Source organism: Pezoporus occidentalis, unplaced genomic scaffold (genome assembly GCF_034315485.1).
Source record: "Pezoporus occidentalis ecotype Australia unplaced genomic scaffold, CSIRO_AGI_Poc_V1 ctg23, whole genome shotgun sequence".
Taxonomy (NCBI): domain Eukaryota; kingdom Metazoa; phylum Chordata; class Aves; order Psittaciformes; family Psittacidae; genus Pezoporus; species Pezoporus occidentalis.
In genome coordinates this window covers 7218087-7233292 of record NW_026914180.1, presented here as the reverse complement: position 1 = coordinate 7233292, position 15206 = coordinate 7218087, and the positions used below count along the sequence as shown (strand labels likewise).

The 15206-nt window shown below is 38.2% G+C and overlaps 1 protein-coding gene across 4 annotated transcripts in view; it reads left to right on the top strand.

Annotated features, from left to right (window-relative positions):
• DIP2C (disco interacting protein 2 homolog C) overlaps positions 1–15206 on the top strand; it is a 320370-nt gene that overhangs the window by 239670 nt on the left and 65494 nt on the right. For all 4 annotated transcript variants that reach the window (XM_062621536.1, XM_062621534.1, XM_062621535.1 and 1 more), the window contains 7 exons: positions 1244–1337; positions 1455–1574; positions 2385–2499; positions 6970–7109; positions 8633–8769; positions 11148–11356; positions 12153–12267. In XM_062621536.1, the coding sequence (XP_062477520.1) occupies positions 1244–1337; positions 1455–1574; positions 2385–2499; positions 6970–7109; positions 8633–8769; positions 11148–11356; positions 12153–12267 (930 nt within the window). The remainder of the gene's footprint in view (positions 1–1243; positions 1338–1454; positions 1575–2384; positions 2500–6969; positions 7110–8632; positions 8770–11147; positions 11357–12152; positions 12268–15206) is intronic.

Genomic DNA, 15206 nt, shown 5'->3' with positions numbered 1-15206 from the left:
TAAGAACAGATACCAAGTTTTGAAGTGCTACTGTGTGGGGGTTCCAGGATGTACGGGTCCTAATGCTGTAGTTCCCAGGGATCTAATATACTTTTCCCATACAGTGTTATCTTGTTCTTAATATCAAAGAGTAGTAATAACACTATGGTAGCAGAAACAATCTATTAAGCTTAATGCCCATAAGTATTCATGCTAAAAACACTAAAGTTGAAAGCAAACATCTAACAGAACTTTCCTATGCCTTCCTTTACTGTTAATCTTGGTATAAACTTCATTTCTTTTATGACTTGCCTGTGCTTTTCCTGTACCTACATTTGTGCCAGACTGAAAGGAGCACTATCTTTTGCAGTTCTACCAGTGTTTAGATGGCTAATCTACTGGGACACTTAACTTAAGCCTAAATTTCCCAAAAGAAATACTATGTTTACCTGAGCTGCTATGACCAGAGATGTGTTGCCCTCAAACGTTTCTAAATGGTAACAGAAATAAAGCAGTAGTTCATTTACATGCTGTTTGTTTAGTAGCGACACTGGGAAATCACTAAAGCAATTCACTGCCTCGGACTAGGAGCTCAGTTTTTTATCTGTCATTGGTTTCACTCAGCTGCTTTGTCTAAACTTCCTGTGGGTTTTCATGACCTTGTTGAAAATATTGGAATTAACCCACCTGGAGAAGGACTGAAAACTCCTTCATTTCTTTTCTGTTAAAATAAATTGATCCCTGCTTAACCTGTGCCCCCAATTTTTCTGTCTACTGTCTTTTGAATTATTTGTGCCCTGCTGCCATTAGTAGGTTTTCAGTCTTGACAGGGATGGATTTCTTTAGACAGATACGTTTCTGTTCTGTGTCCTTTTTGAGTAAAGAGTCTTCATGTATATTAGTGATAATAACCTACATAGCAAATATACAGAAATTATTCATCCAGTGTTTGGTCATTTGTTTGTTTTTTTTTTCTGTTTAAAGTGAAATGCTTAGAGTATAAATAGAGAGAAAATCTGTTCATTTTTTTTTTCTGTGCAGCTTCAAAGTTATGATCTGATTAGTCTGACTCTTTAAACCTTAATTAAAGCATTAGAAAATGGAGGTCTGATTCATCTTAATGTAGATAACTATATAGGAGAAGATAAATGCCAGCATTGACAGTATAGCAAGCATAGAATGATTTGTATAGATGCCCCTGCCCATAACACAATATAAATAATTACCATGATTGTTCACAAAAAACATTTTTATTTGATTTCAGAGTGTCATGAACATGATGCATGTTATAAGTATTCCATACTCCTTAATGAAAGTGAATCCACTGTCATGGATACAAAAAGTCTGTCAATACAAAGGTAAGGAACAGGAATATAGAAAAGTGTACTTGATAGTTAAAATCAAAAGCACAAATGTGTGATAGAGCTGTATAGCATTTGTATGGTGTATTAGTAATCTTCCCATTCGTATTGCAGCGAAAGTTGCCTGTGTAAAATCCAGAGATATGCACTGGGCATTGGTGGCACATCGAGATCAGAGAGACATCAACCTTTCCTCACTGCGTATGCTAATAGTGGCTGATGGTGCAAACCCATGTAAGCTATGCTTCTGCAGTCTAGTAGAGAATAGGAAGTGTTTTCTGTCTTGCATTTAAAGTTTCAATCTTCAGTCATCTTAGCTAAAATGTTTACAAAGTATAGGGCTTGTCTGCTGCAAACTATGATATTTATGGAAACAGTGATTAATTTTGGATTTTTTTAAAATGTATTTTGCTTTAGCTAATCCTGAAGCAAACTCGATATTCCACATAACCTAAGGTGAAGTAAATGTGGTTTTGTGTAACATGACAGTCATGTATAAAGACTGAAATAAATAACCTGGAGCCATAGAAAGGATCAGTAAATTTCTTCTGAATGATGTTGTTCAGATGCAGAAGTAACTGAGAATTTTAGGGGAATAATTACACTACTCTAGAAAACCACATCTGGATAACTTCATGACAATTAATACCATGAACTGTCTCTCTATGTTACTTAAGACAGCAACGCAAAAGTGTTCTACTTGTTTGTAGTAGTTTATTTTCAGTTTCTGAATTAAATCTTTAATCTGCCTCATACTAAAACTGTAGTAAAATTAGTACTGTAAATCTGGCGGTAATGGCTTTTCTATAGTGACAGGACTTTATGCTCAAAAAATTAGTCTTTATTCCCTGTATGCATACACAACTGTATATATATATATAGTTGTAGCACCTATGACTTCTTTCCTGGTGGGCATGGGTCCTTTTTAAATTGTTTCTCCTGAAAAGCCCTCATATTCAGTAGTGAGTTTGAAGTTTTAATAGTGTCTCTTCAGAAATCAGATTCTTTTTCTCCTCTGATTTTTTTTCATTTTCTTTACCCCAGGGTCTATATCTTCCTGTGATGCATTTCTCAATGTCTTCCAAAGTAAAGGTCTAAGACAGGAGGTCATTTGTCCCTGCGCTAGTTCACCAGAAGCTCTCACTGTGGCTATTCGAAGGTACTGTGTTACACCAGTGGAAATAGACCCACTGTAGAACATACATGGTAATTTGGGGAAAAAAAAGAAAAATATGTTCAATTATCTGCATACTTAACTTCTGAATGACATTTTTAGTTCTCATTTTGTTTGTCCAAAGAAGACACGTGAAAAGAATTTGTAGAATAATAATTTAACCTCAGAGAGCTTTATAATACAGTTCCTGTTTCTGTAATTTTATCTACTTTTAAATGACATAGACTAAAATGCAAAAGCTAATTCTGTAAAAAGAAGTGGGAAAATGCCATCATAAGCATAAGTTTAATTAAAATGTGAGAATTTAAGTGGTATTGCTATCAAGGAAAATCATGCTTTAAAATAGTCTGTTTAAAGAGAATTATGACATTCTGCAGATTGATTTTGGCTGACTGATGCTTATTAACCCTTTGTAGATTCTCAGTAATCATCTGGAAATGTCCTTTGAATCTGAGGGATTTGTGCCTAGAAATAGAAATTCTAATGATAAGGCTTATGTATGTGAATGTCAGTATGCAGCAGTCATGAGGGCTGTAGCACACACTAAATGGCATAACTGCTGTCTGTTTTGGCAGAGTTTTCCAAAAGTTGTACCTTAAACAGCAGACACTTTGTCTTTACGTTAAAATTCCACAGTCATTTATAGTTGTTTCCCATGTTAAAGCATACAGTATAAAAGCATAAAGCACTGCAATAGCATTAAGTAAAAATACTTCCTGCCACAAAGTTTAAAATACGCTGTCCAAGTGAAACTTAACTAGATTTTCAATTAGCTTTTCAACGAAACATAGCAGGAAGAAAGACATGAGGCCAAGTGTGTGGTTTACTTTCAGCCACCTCATTACTAGCTTAAAACAAGCTATCCATTAGGGATTTATCCTGTCCAGGTTAGTTGTCTTTTCGGTGAGCTACAGGATCTCAGAAAGCCCTTCATGGAGCTCCACCAGCCTGTTCTCAGCTTTATACCAAGGAGTATGCTGGTTTTCCTTGCAGTGGGTTTCCCCAACGTAGGCAGTGCAGACCTTCACTCCCTTGGAACGAGCTCTTGCTTGTAAGCGCAGAGAAGAGGTGGATGGGCAGCAGACATCGCTTGCACTGGGCACTGATTAATGGGAAAGGGTTTTCATTTCCTATGCTAGCCCGGGAAAATCTGCACCTGATCACAGGTTGTGAAGTGGGAGAACTCACTGTATCTCCACATGCAATGGCTGATGTATGCTTTCTAGACTTAAACTCTATGCCTGTAGCCATCTGAAGCACTAGAGATTCATTTTCAAATTAACTAGCATTGATAGCTTATATTAAAAGCAAACACAAAACATTATTAGCACATAAAATAGTGGATAATTAAAAAAATATATGAAAAGGCATTTTTATCTTCAATGCCTCTCTGCCTAGTAACAGACAAACAGAGCAGTTCTTACTGCAGTGAATGTTACTGAGCACGTATCTCCTTTTTTTGAAGTGTTTAATGGTGTTTAATACTATCTGAACTTGGGAGCTTTAGTATTTCTCGTTTTATTCAAGCCATCTCCACTGACAGTAAAGTTATTATCATACAGGTTCCAAACAGTTATAGCTGAAGTATGCATTAAAATCATTCCCTGCAGAGCACAGATCCAGAGAGCTCCCTGTTAATGCTTCAACTCTTTCAAAATCTATGGTGTATTTCTACTGATCTTCCTACAAGGAAGAGTAAGAAAACCAGTTCTCAATTGAAATATTTTTATAGTTTAGAAAAAGACAGTAACAGACTAATAGGTACTTTAGCCTTAGAGCTGAAACATGAAGCCTGGTATTTAAAGGAATATGTCATGCAAATAGTTCTTTATGGTATTCCCCTTTGGTTTATTGCATATTAGTCTGAACCCACTTGCTTAAGGGAATGCAAAAGTTAAGAACAGGTCTTTTCCCATTTGAATGACTGGCAAAAGATAGTGTTAAAATAGATTGTATCTGAAAATGGTAGTAGTAACTCTTCTCAAAATGCTCTACAACTACTCAGTATTCACAAATCAGCTTTGAAGTAGATGCACATTGTCCCTCTGTCATGGTTAAGGAAACCAAAGGTGTAGTTTTTTCTGGTGGTTTAAGCTACATTTACTTAGTATATGAAGTAGGTAGGTTTATACCTTTGTTCAGTTGTGCCTATCTTAATCAAAGGCTTTCTCTTTGTCTAGCAAGCAGTCTTACAGAATTCCAAATCCAGTATTAGAAATATTGAATTAGTAAAGAAAATCAAAAATGTGATCTTTAAACTAAAATATAAATACATTTGAATGGGGTTATTTATATCTCATCTTCTTTCCAAGTGATTTCTCTCCTTCTGTTTGGCAGAGACACTTGTTTTAGGGTTGTTCCCATGTGAATATCATACACAGAACAAAATGAGATACCATATATTGAAGAACTGTTGCTGACAGGATGCTTTCTAAGAGGATGTATAGGTGCTGTCAGGTGCTTAGGTCCTCATCTCACTTCTCTGTCCTGGTCCTCTGAGTGTATTCCCTTGTGGTGTCAGGTAGCTGGTTTCCTGCAAGAGGAGACTCAGGCATGTTAACTGGTGTCTCATTCCAGGACCCACCTCAGACTACCAGGTTACCAGAAGTACCCTGAAATAGCAGCTCTGAAATGCCTGTGGACCCTGTCAGTCCTTGGTTCCGACTCTTTCCTTCTGCACACCTGCTTCCACTGCACGACGCTTTGATTTCACACTAACCTGGGCATAGTGGCTATCTCAGCCCAGGCCACAGCTCTATTGACAAGTCCCCCAGCATGATCCTATCAGGCCATGTGCCTCCAGCTTCCCTACCTAGCACCCCTGTCCTGTACACAGCCAGTGTTTTTCCAAGCTGTGCCAGCTCTTCTTTGTAGCAGTCTTTGAATGTGATAGGAAACAGAAGAAAATTATGTGCTGAAAGTCTAGATGGCCTCTGCTCCTAGAGGTTGAGAAGTTGTGATTACCTGCAGGAGACCTTGCTTCTCATGAGCAATAAAATGTGTTTTGGGGAGGAAGGATGAGAGGAAGTTGATCAATAATGTCGCTGAAAGTTCCTTTTACATAATGGGAATGTTATTTATCACAGCTGCTTGTTTACTAGCACCATTTGTTATGCTCTAATGTGTTTTCAAGCATGCCCACGTCCTCCTTTGTTGACAATGTCATTTGAGAAATATGCCTCATAAAACCTCTTAATTGAAATTTATAGTGCTGATCACTGCAAGGCTTACATGAGCATGATTGGTTAAAGCCCATCTAGTATTTCAAGCACAACAGAGGAGAAATGTCATATGAAAGGACATTATCTGTTAAAAAATAGTTGTGCTATGATGGAGTATTGAGGAGAAATGCAGAATCTTGAACTAAATATTGTCTGTTTTATCCATCTTGAAAGTAGCTGGAGCCAGGCTGCTCTGCATAGATGCATTAGCAACACTCAAATCAGTATCATGTTATCTCCTGGTTTTGCATTTTCAATTGCAGGATAGTGTAAGAATCTTTCCAGACATGAAAAGCCCTGACATGTTCTTCTGACTTAATAACTTGTCTACGTCAACATTAGTTTGCTGAAGCCACACTCTGCATATGAATAATTGTATCCACTGATACAGCAGGTGGTTTTATACTGAAACAAGTTGACAGCTTGTACTGATGCTGTGAATTGTACATGTTGGCAGTTTATCTGAGCAAACTGAGGTGTTACAAAGAGGCTGCATCCACAACATTTTGACCGTGACTGATGAAGGTGTAATGTGTTTTAATTTTCATGTAGTAAATTAGAATAGGAAGAATTCAGTTCACTAAAATGGTGAAGTCCGTTTACGTACATTAAAATGGTGAAGTATTCTTGTGACCACAGATACTTGGCAGTGAATCTATTACATCCTAATTTCTTCTGTTCAGCAATTTTAAATGCTTTAGTATTGGGAGTAGGAAGTCATATCTGTGATAAAGACACAGCATACTTATATTCTAATCTTGGCTTTGATACTGGTGTGTTACACTTTTAGTCTGGCAGATGAGTTTGGTTTCCTAGTTCTAGGTTGCTTCAAAATTGGTCAAGTTGTTTAGTGATTGTTTCCAGATATTTAGAGTGCAGTTTCCCTCCATGTCATCTGCACTGCCTTTCAGGACTTTAAAAATAAGGCAAAAAAATCTTCATTTGAGTAATCAAGCAATCTTTCTAAATCTATCTGAAAATTAAATACAAGCTGTTTGGGGTAAATGTTAGGTGTTACTTTTGTCTCTGCAGCCCCATATATGTGGGTGGTTGCTGAATGGGAATGTTGACAGACATAATTACTCAGAAATGACTGAAAACCAGCGTTCTGTCAGGTCTGGTAGGGGAAAAAAGACAGTGAAATTTTTAACTCAAATAGAGTATTTGCAACAGTAGTCCCTTAAGAATAAGTAAATGCTTACACCTGCCTCACGGATATAACACATGGTTGCAGGCCAACAGATGACAGCAATCAGCCACCAGGAAGAGGAGTTCTATCCATGCATGGTCTCACTTATGGAGTGATTCGAGTGGACTCTGAAGAAAAGCTTTCTGTTCTGACTGTCCAGGATGTTGGCTTAGTGATGCCAGGAGGTAAGGAACTTTCTTTGAAACTCACTAGGATTCACCAGTTTACATAATTAGCTGTAGAAAGTCATAGGTTGGCGTACTTTGCTGTAAAACGACAAGCTCTGGGATTAGAACATGCGTACTTGAAAAACATTCTAATCCAAAAGCACTACCTTATAAAACTTCATGGTTTGGAAATCCCAAAATTTCTTCTGTTTTACTGCAGTGGTTGTCTCTACTTGTGTTTTAAACAACCTGCCAATGCATCGTAACATTCATTCCTTAACTGTTAGACACCGGCAGAGAAAGCAAGAAAGTTAGAGTACAGTGTCTGGAAGCTATAAATAGACTTGGTAGTGAAAGTTTTCATAACCTAGGCTAAGGATCAACAAAATTACTATCTGAAGGCTTTCAGAATGTTTTTCCAAAGATCTTCTGCTGTCACGCAGTTATTAGAAAGAGGAAGCATGACTGAATAGTTCATGTTGATAATTCAAACTTAAACCATGAACATGAACATGAAGAGATGACTTTTTTATAAGAGAAATAGATTTTAAGTGAGATGTTATAAAGACTAGAACAGGATAATACTGTACTTTTTCATAGGAGAGTATCTGTTATGCAACAAAGGAATAAAACATAATGATGCATCTTATAAAATTTCAGTTGAACAGCTTAAAGGAAGATAAGATTGGTTGTTATAAGGTATTATTACAGAAGTGCTATCTTGCACTTCATGCTACATTCCGGTCATTTTAATAAAAGTGCATGCTCCTGTTTATCCTCAGTGAGAGAAAGGTCATTCAAGTTTCTTTACATTTGTACTTAAAAGAGATGCCGATTGATTTCTGGTCTCCGTTGTTCATCATATTCTCTTTCCAACTGCAAAATCTACACATGCTGAACTCAAACTCCAGGGATTATAGCTAAAGCAGCATACATGATTCTTATTCACATGGCTGACACATAAAAGAGTACTTCTTCCTCAGACCAGTGCTTTCTAATCCCTCCCATTTAGCTCCCGCTGCCTCTGCAGTCCCATAAGACTCATGAGACTGAGTCTGAGCTCTGATAAATTCTTTGTAAAACAATTGTAGTGGTCTGCTAGAATATCTTGATATGGTGTTACTTGCTACTGATTCCCTGCCTCTCTGGCAGTAGTATTATTATCAAGAACTCCATTAGGGTGTTTCATTTTCCACTGGCTGCGGCAGATCTGGTCTTCAGTATGCAACACTGTGAATGCAATCACGTTTCACAGCAATATTACAGATCAACTGAATTTTTAGAGAGCAAGGCAAATTAGGGGGTTTTATCAGTGTAAAGATTGAATTTAAATAAAGATTTTTGCATTCTTTGTTTAAATACTATTTATAGTGTAAATAACATTTCGTGATGTTCAACACCTTAATGTTTGAGAAAGCCATTGTTAGACTTCAGTCAACATAGAATTTATCTGTTTATGTCACTCTTTCCCACTGAATTCCCACTAAATATTCTTTAGTTCATTTCATAATGTTTTTTAAAGTCCTTTGCTCTCCCTCTAGCTATAATGTGTTCAGTGAAGCCGGATGGAATTCCTCAGCTCTGTAAAACAGATGAAATAGGAGAACTTTGTGTATGTGCTATTGCAACCGGTACATCATATTATGGACTCTCAGGCATGACCAAAAATACTTTTGAGGTAAGCAGACCAAAAAATTCTATACAAAATCTTTCGTTTAAAACTTCTTCTATTTCAGGATAATGTTTGACAGAAAATAATGGTAGTAGTAGTATCAGAATACCAGTAATAGTCAATGCTTATGGCTTGGGACCTATACTCTAGCCAGATAATATGCACTGAAGCCCATTTCATTAAGTGAAATAGTAGATCTTTATGTGGGTTTAGTTTCAGCTCTGAAGAGCTTTTACTTTAATTTTGAAAGAAGGTACCAGTGGCTGAAACAATCAGAAAGAAAGTAGAAAGAAAGAAAAGTTTCAAAAGGTAATGCTGTACAAATCTACAAGCTAGCTATATGCAGAATTTGATTGTTGCAGACAGTTCGAAGGTTGCTGGGCATCTTTAGAAAGCAGTTTCGAACATTTCCACAATGCAGCCAGGATTGAAGGTTTGCATTTATACAGAATTTTGACAGATGTAGTCTTCAGGAGGTATCTGAATAGAAGAAGTGCCTTTTCCTCATTAGTCCCCACCTGCTTTTGTTTGAATTGCCTTAGGCGAAAGACTTTTTGCTTTGCGGAATCTGTTTTCCAGTAGGTTTCAGCTCCAGTGCAGACAGCTGAATTGATAGCTCTGTTGTACCTGCTTACTTGTTACCATTAACTTCTGCTGAAGCCACTATGAAAGGCTGAACAAATCAGAAAAATACTGAAAAAAATTGGGCTGATATTCTTACAAAGTTCTGATCCTTTTTTAATATTTGAGGAAAAGGTAAGAAAAATGCATCTATGTTTCCCTTAACAAATGCTCTGGCATTACTATTTTTCATAGGCCAAACACAGCTACTGTCTCCTGCAAAATGCAAATCTGAATGTTGTAAACACTATACATTAAAGAATTAATGGAGATTAGTTAATATTATTCTCCATCCTGCTGTTGAAGCCAGGATTCCTACTATACTATTGTGATCTGAAATTTGTTGATAGCTGATTGCTGTGTGACAAGTACTATTGGCAATATCCAGTGCGAATGATAATCCTGGATTTGCTGTATTTCAGGGTAGGAAGGTACTTACATTCATTTTCTAGTACTTGCCGTAACTGTATGATCATTCATAATTCAGAACTGGGTCTGCAGTTTAACAGCATATATAAGACTGATTTAGACTTATTCCTAATGGTAAGCAAGTAAATTGCCAATAGGTCAGTCAGACCATTCACTTTTAAAGTTAAGCATGTTCTTAGGAGCCCTCTCCAAGTGGGCCTCTTTTCCTTTTTACTGTGTAATTCGTGTTGCAGGTATTAGAGAGTCAAAGTTTTGCGTTCCTGAAATCAATTATGGCTGACAATGTGTAAGTACTAAATCTGTTCTAAAGAGTCACCCATGGGCATCTGGCAGCAGAATTTGACCCTTCTTTTTAGATAAGCCTTGAAAGACACTGTATAGCCATGGTCTTCCACTTGCCATTGTCTTAAATAACTTGCCTTTAGACTAGCAGTTTAAAGAAGCAAAAGCGTGGTTTTGTCAGAATGCAGCTCAGAGTAGCTCTCATGCCAGAAGGGTAACACTGTATTAGTTAGGATAGGAAAAACAGTAGAAATCTCTCCTGTGAAAGTCACATATGCGTCTGGTGTTCAAACATTTAGAACGGCTCCCTATAGAGCTGTATTTTCACTGTTAGACATGCTAGGGAAGACATTATCACTGGTATTGTGAGGACTTAATTGACCTTAGATAAAAACATGGTCAGCTGCAAGAGTCATTAATGTGCAGTACCTTAAAATAGCTTCACTTCTGTCCTGCATGTTTCTCTATATTTTGCTGGAAATGAGCATGTGGTACTGAAAAGAACCTCAGCTGTAATGTTTGCCATTTAATCTGTCAGTAACCTAATCACCTCAGGTTAGCTGCACTCTGCACAGCATTTTGTTTTATTCAATACTGTTTATGGTATTTTTTTTTAAGGTCATAAATGATTTGCAGAGCCAGAGGGAAAATATGTATAATACACAGTGGGATTGAACCTAGAATCATAGAATCATACCATAGTTTGGGTTGGAAGGGACCTTCAAAGGTCATCTAGTCCAATCTCCCTGCAATGAGCAGGGACATCTTAACTAGGTCAGGTTGCCCAGAACCATGTCCAGCCTGGCCTTGAATGTCTCCAGGGATGGCATATCCACCACCTCTCTGGGCAACCTGAAGTTAGGTACTAAAAATTACACACACTAGTCTAGAAGTTTCTCGACACTCCCTTTATGGTCAGTGAAGAGTAAAGAGCATCACCAGTGACCTATTTACTTCATTCCAGTAAAGCCATCTGAGAGAGCATGCCTGAAATATTTCACGGCATGATCTCTGTGCTGAGAATTGAAGACCTGTGTTTCTCTGTCTTACAGGTGTTTCCTATGACCAGTTCTGGTGGCCCTATCACTGAATATCCTTTTATAAGGACTGGACTACTAGGGTTTATAGGACCAGGTGGACTTGTCTTTGTTATCGGCAAAATGGATGGTTTGATGGTTGTCAGTGGAAGAAGACATAATGCTGATGACATTGTAGCAACAGCGCTGGCTGTTGAGCCAATGAAATTTGTCTACAGGGGAAGGTTTGATCCTTTATTTTCTTTTATTATGTAGAAATCCTCCTTTTTCTTAGACCAGCTTTAACTGACCCAAAATGATTTTAGAAAACAGTGCCTAATCTGCACTGTGATTTCCCTCCATTGCTGTTTAGATTGCTAGAAAGCAGAGAGAAGCCTTAGAGAGTGTTGAGGCACACTTTAGATACCAAGGTCTGAAACTATGAGTATTAAAATTTCCAGTTAAACAACTGGTTAATTTTCAAGGTGATGACTCAACAGGACCCTTTCTGAGTTGAGCATTTCCAATATGTTTAACACTAGAGTTCTTGAACATGACAGGAGTTCCTTGTGTGACCTTCCTGATTGTCTGAAACTGAGCCAGAGACTCACTTCTGAAGAGCCTAACGCAGGAACATGCACTCATACTTGGTCACATGGCAGACCTCTCACAAAATGATGTTGCAATTACTTTCTTCTAAGATGGGGCCAGAGAAGGTGGTTATGCTGGCTGTTGGTAACAGCTTAACATCAGCCTGGGTGTGACGCAAACTTAGTGGTTTTCTTATGCCAAGAAAGTTCACTTCTCCAGCCCTGCTGTGACATTATGCCTGTACTTACATGATTCTAGAACAAAGCCCTCTATTTCGCCTCCAAAATTTATCCAAAACTCATCTTGTTGCCTTACCCCCACAAATAAAATACTTTGGTGCACCAGTTATTTGAGTAATAAATAACAAAATAATGATTATGGAGGATTAACTTAGAATGGTTTTTTCGTCTGTCCTGGCACTAAATGCTCTTCTCTCCATTTCTTCTATAGAATAGCAGTGTTTTCAGTGAGTGTGCTGCACGATGAAAGGATAGTTATTGTTGCTGAGCAAAGGCCAGATTCCACAGAGGAAGACAGTTTTCAATGGATGAGTAGAGTTCTTCAGGTAACGATCTTTATGTATGTTTGGGAACTATTTTTTCTTGCTTTATATTCTTTTTCTTGATCTTTTAGGCCGACAAAGTAACTGACATTTGTCTTTGTAATTCTAAATTCACTTTCGGTTACATTTGCACCTAATGAGCACAAAATTAGTTTCTTCTGAGTGACAGTTCCTATCTGGGCCACACATACTCTGAGAGTGATCCTTTCCCTAATCAAACTGCTATAAAAAACCAAGGATGAGTTGAAGTAATAGCAAGAAGAGAGTAGTGTATGGTTTGTAAGGTTATAGTCATTCGTTACTTAAAAAGGATAATGAATTAATGACTGCATCAAAAGTATGCGTATCTGAGCTAGATCTCCAGATGCATTTTTTTAGTCATCTGGGGATGACTAAAATCATTCTGGGAGAGAATTACGTGTCTCTAGCACACCATGTTCATAGCTAAAATAAACTGAATGAAACACAGCCTACAAATACTGATTTCTTTCCACTGAAGTGATTGATTAGCTCAGATCTAGGTTATCTGCATAGGACACCTGTTGCAAGTAATCCAATTCCAGCTGTCTGGTGGATCATGCAAGGCACCTAGCGCTGTGGTGAAATCCACCTTGGTGGTGGTGTTTCACAGTTTGGTAAGACACAAGCTCCCAAATGTTAAAAAATCCGGATCTTCTCCATAATGTGGCAGTCTATGTTAAGGCAGTATCATTACCATACTCAAAGTTTTTTCAACTCTAATGTCCACATGCAAAAAAAAAAAAAAAAAGATAATTTAGATAGCAGTCATCTTCCATGTCCTCTATCTCCATGGTTAAGCAATTCTCACTTAAAAGTAATAGGTTTAGTGCAGGTGTCAAATTAAGTCTGTTGCAACCTTGTGAAATAGTCTCAGCTCTGTCTACAGTTGATCACCTGTTACTTCCCTTTCCTACCTTCCTTTCTGTTCTTCCTCAAGGACTCTTCTCAGGTAAATATATTGCAAACATCTTTTTGCTTTACCCAAGAGCCAAAGAAAAAAAGATCCCACACAATTCAGGCAAGATGTTTTTATTCATTATTGCTTTGTACTGAATAAGAAAGGAAATCTGTCTCCTGTATCCTTGAAGAAAATGAACAAATAAGCTTTCATTGTCTCAAGACAGTTTTGGCTTTTCTCTTGATTTAAAAGATAACCACATTTCATACAGCTAAAGGCATCTCATATTCACAGTAGATCTCAGCTATTACCAAGAAAAGTTAGAACCTCTAGCTTGTCCATCACACAGAAAGCCTTTGAAGCACCTTGAAGCACCTAGGGCAACCACTGTAGAAGGAAAGGCTTTTGGGTTGCCCATGCTTTGGTAATTTTTATCAGATAGCAAGCTCCTAAAAGAAAGGAGCGTGTTTTGTCAGCTGAGCACTTCTGTGGCTTTTACAGAAATCATGTCTTACACCATTGTAGTAAGTAGAATTCAGTACTGAACACTGTGGAAGTCCTGTGTCAAGTTGCTCCTGCCCAAAGTCAGTCCAGTTATTCTGAGTGCAATCAAGTCAGAGCAGCATCTTAGAATGATAGGCTGTATATCAAAGTACACATATGCGTGGCTGCTTTCATCGCCTATGTGTGAAGTCTGCAACTCTGCCATGTCTCACTTTGTGAACAAGAAGTTTCTGGTTCCATTTCAGTTGAGAGCATAGATGGAGGGCAGAAGCCAGGAACATGTGAGATTCTTAGTGCCTCCTTCCCAAACAGAGTTTTAAAGACAGATGTCAGGAAGTGATAACCAGCTGTATCTGAATCGTCTGCTAGTGGTGAGCAACATAATGATGTCACACTCGTGTCATGTTTCTCAATGACACCTGTAATAACAAACTCTACCAAATTGCTACTCATTTCTGGTGATATTTATGAGACTTGCCTGACACCCTGCTTGTGCTGCCTTGTGCCAGCCCTGCCCTACACTGCCTGCTTCTGCTATGCCTTACTGTGCATCTGAATCTCTTCCCAATAGTTGAGCTCATTGGTTTGCAGAACTTTCCAGTGGGTTGCACGTATTCTGACTCTCCCTGACCCTTTCTTCTGCCCAGGTAGAGCTGCTGTACATACAGGACTACGTTGGACTGCATCTCTGGGTTTTAGCAGAGGCATGACTGGGAGGGGTGATCAGGCTGGGTATGGATTTTCTGGAGAGTAGTGGAGGAGGAAGGTATTTTAGTGACAGTGTGGGTGAAGATCCTAGGCAGCCCAACAGTTCAGTCAGATGGATCCTAGATACTCATTCAGATCTCTTAGGCTGCCGCAAACTGATTTGACCCTTCAGGTAGGGTTGTGGTTCCTGTACCTGACAGACTGGATTTTAGTTTTACCACTGCCAGCATGCAGGCAGGACTTGACAGAACTAAGGAACGCTAGGAGATCTGTTGCAGAACTGTAGAGTGTATGCCTGGATAATTTTATCAGAATGAGATGTTTTCTCAGCTTGAATAACATAACAGTCTGAACTCTACAAGCTCTGATATCTGTACTCCTTTTTCTCAATGAAACAAGGATAAAAATTCAGATACTTCATTTACTTCTGGCTGGACAGAGTAATTTCATAAACCAAGCCATCTCATCAAGAGGCATAAATGCCAGCAGTATTAAAATTGACCCATTGCTCTTCTCTCTCAAAATTTTAAGGCTTAGTTCATCAGTGCTTGTCCTTGTAAAACAAATTCACATCCTGCTTCAGAAATGTGCCAAGCTCAAAAGTGTGAAAGGTGACAATTTTGGATGACCCATGACATTTTATCAGGCATCGTGCTGCAGATGTAGCTGTCAAAGGAGATAGTTTGGAAGTCACTGGGGAATCATTATATATAATACCCCCTCCATCCCACCCCAGCTGGGTATTGCTTTCCATTCTTCAACACTAGGAGCCACCGTGGTTTACGTTCGAATAAGAGTGGTTACTCTCTTA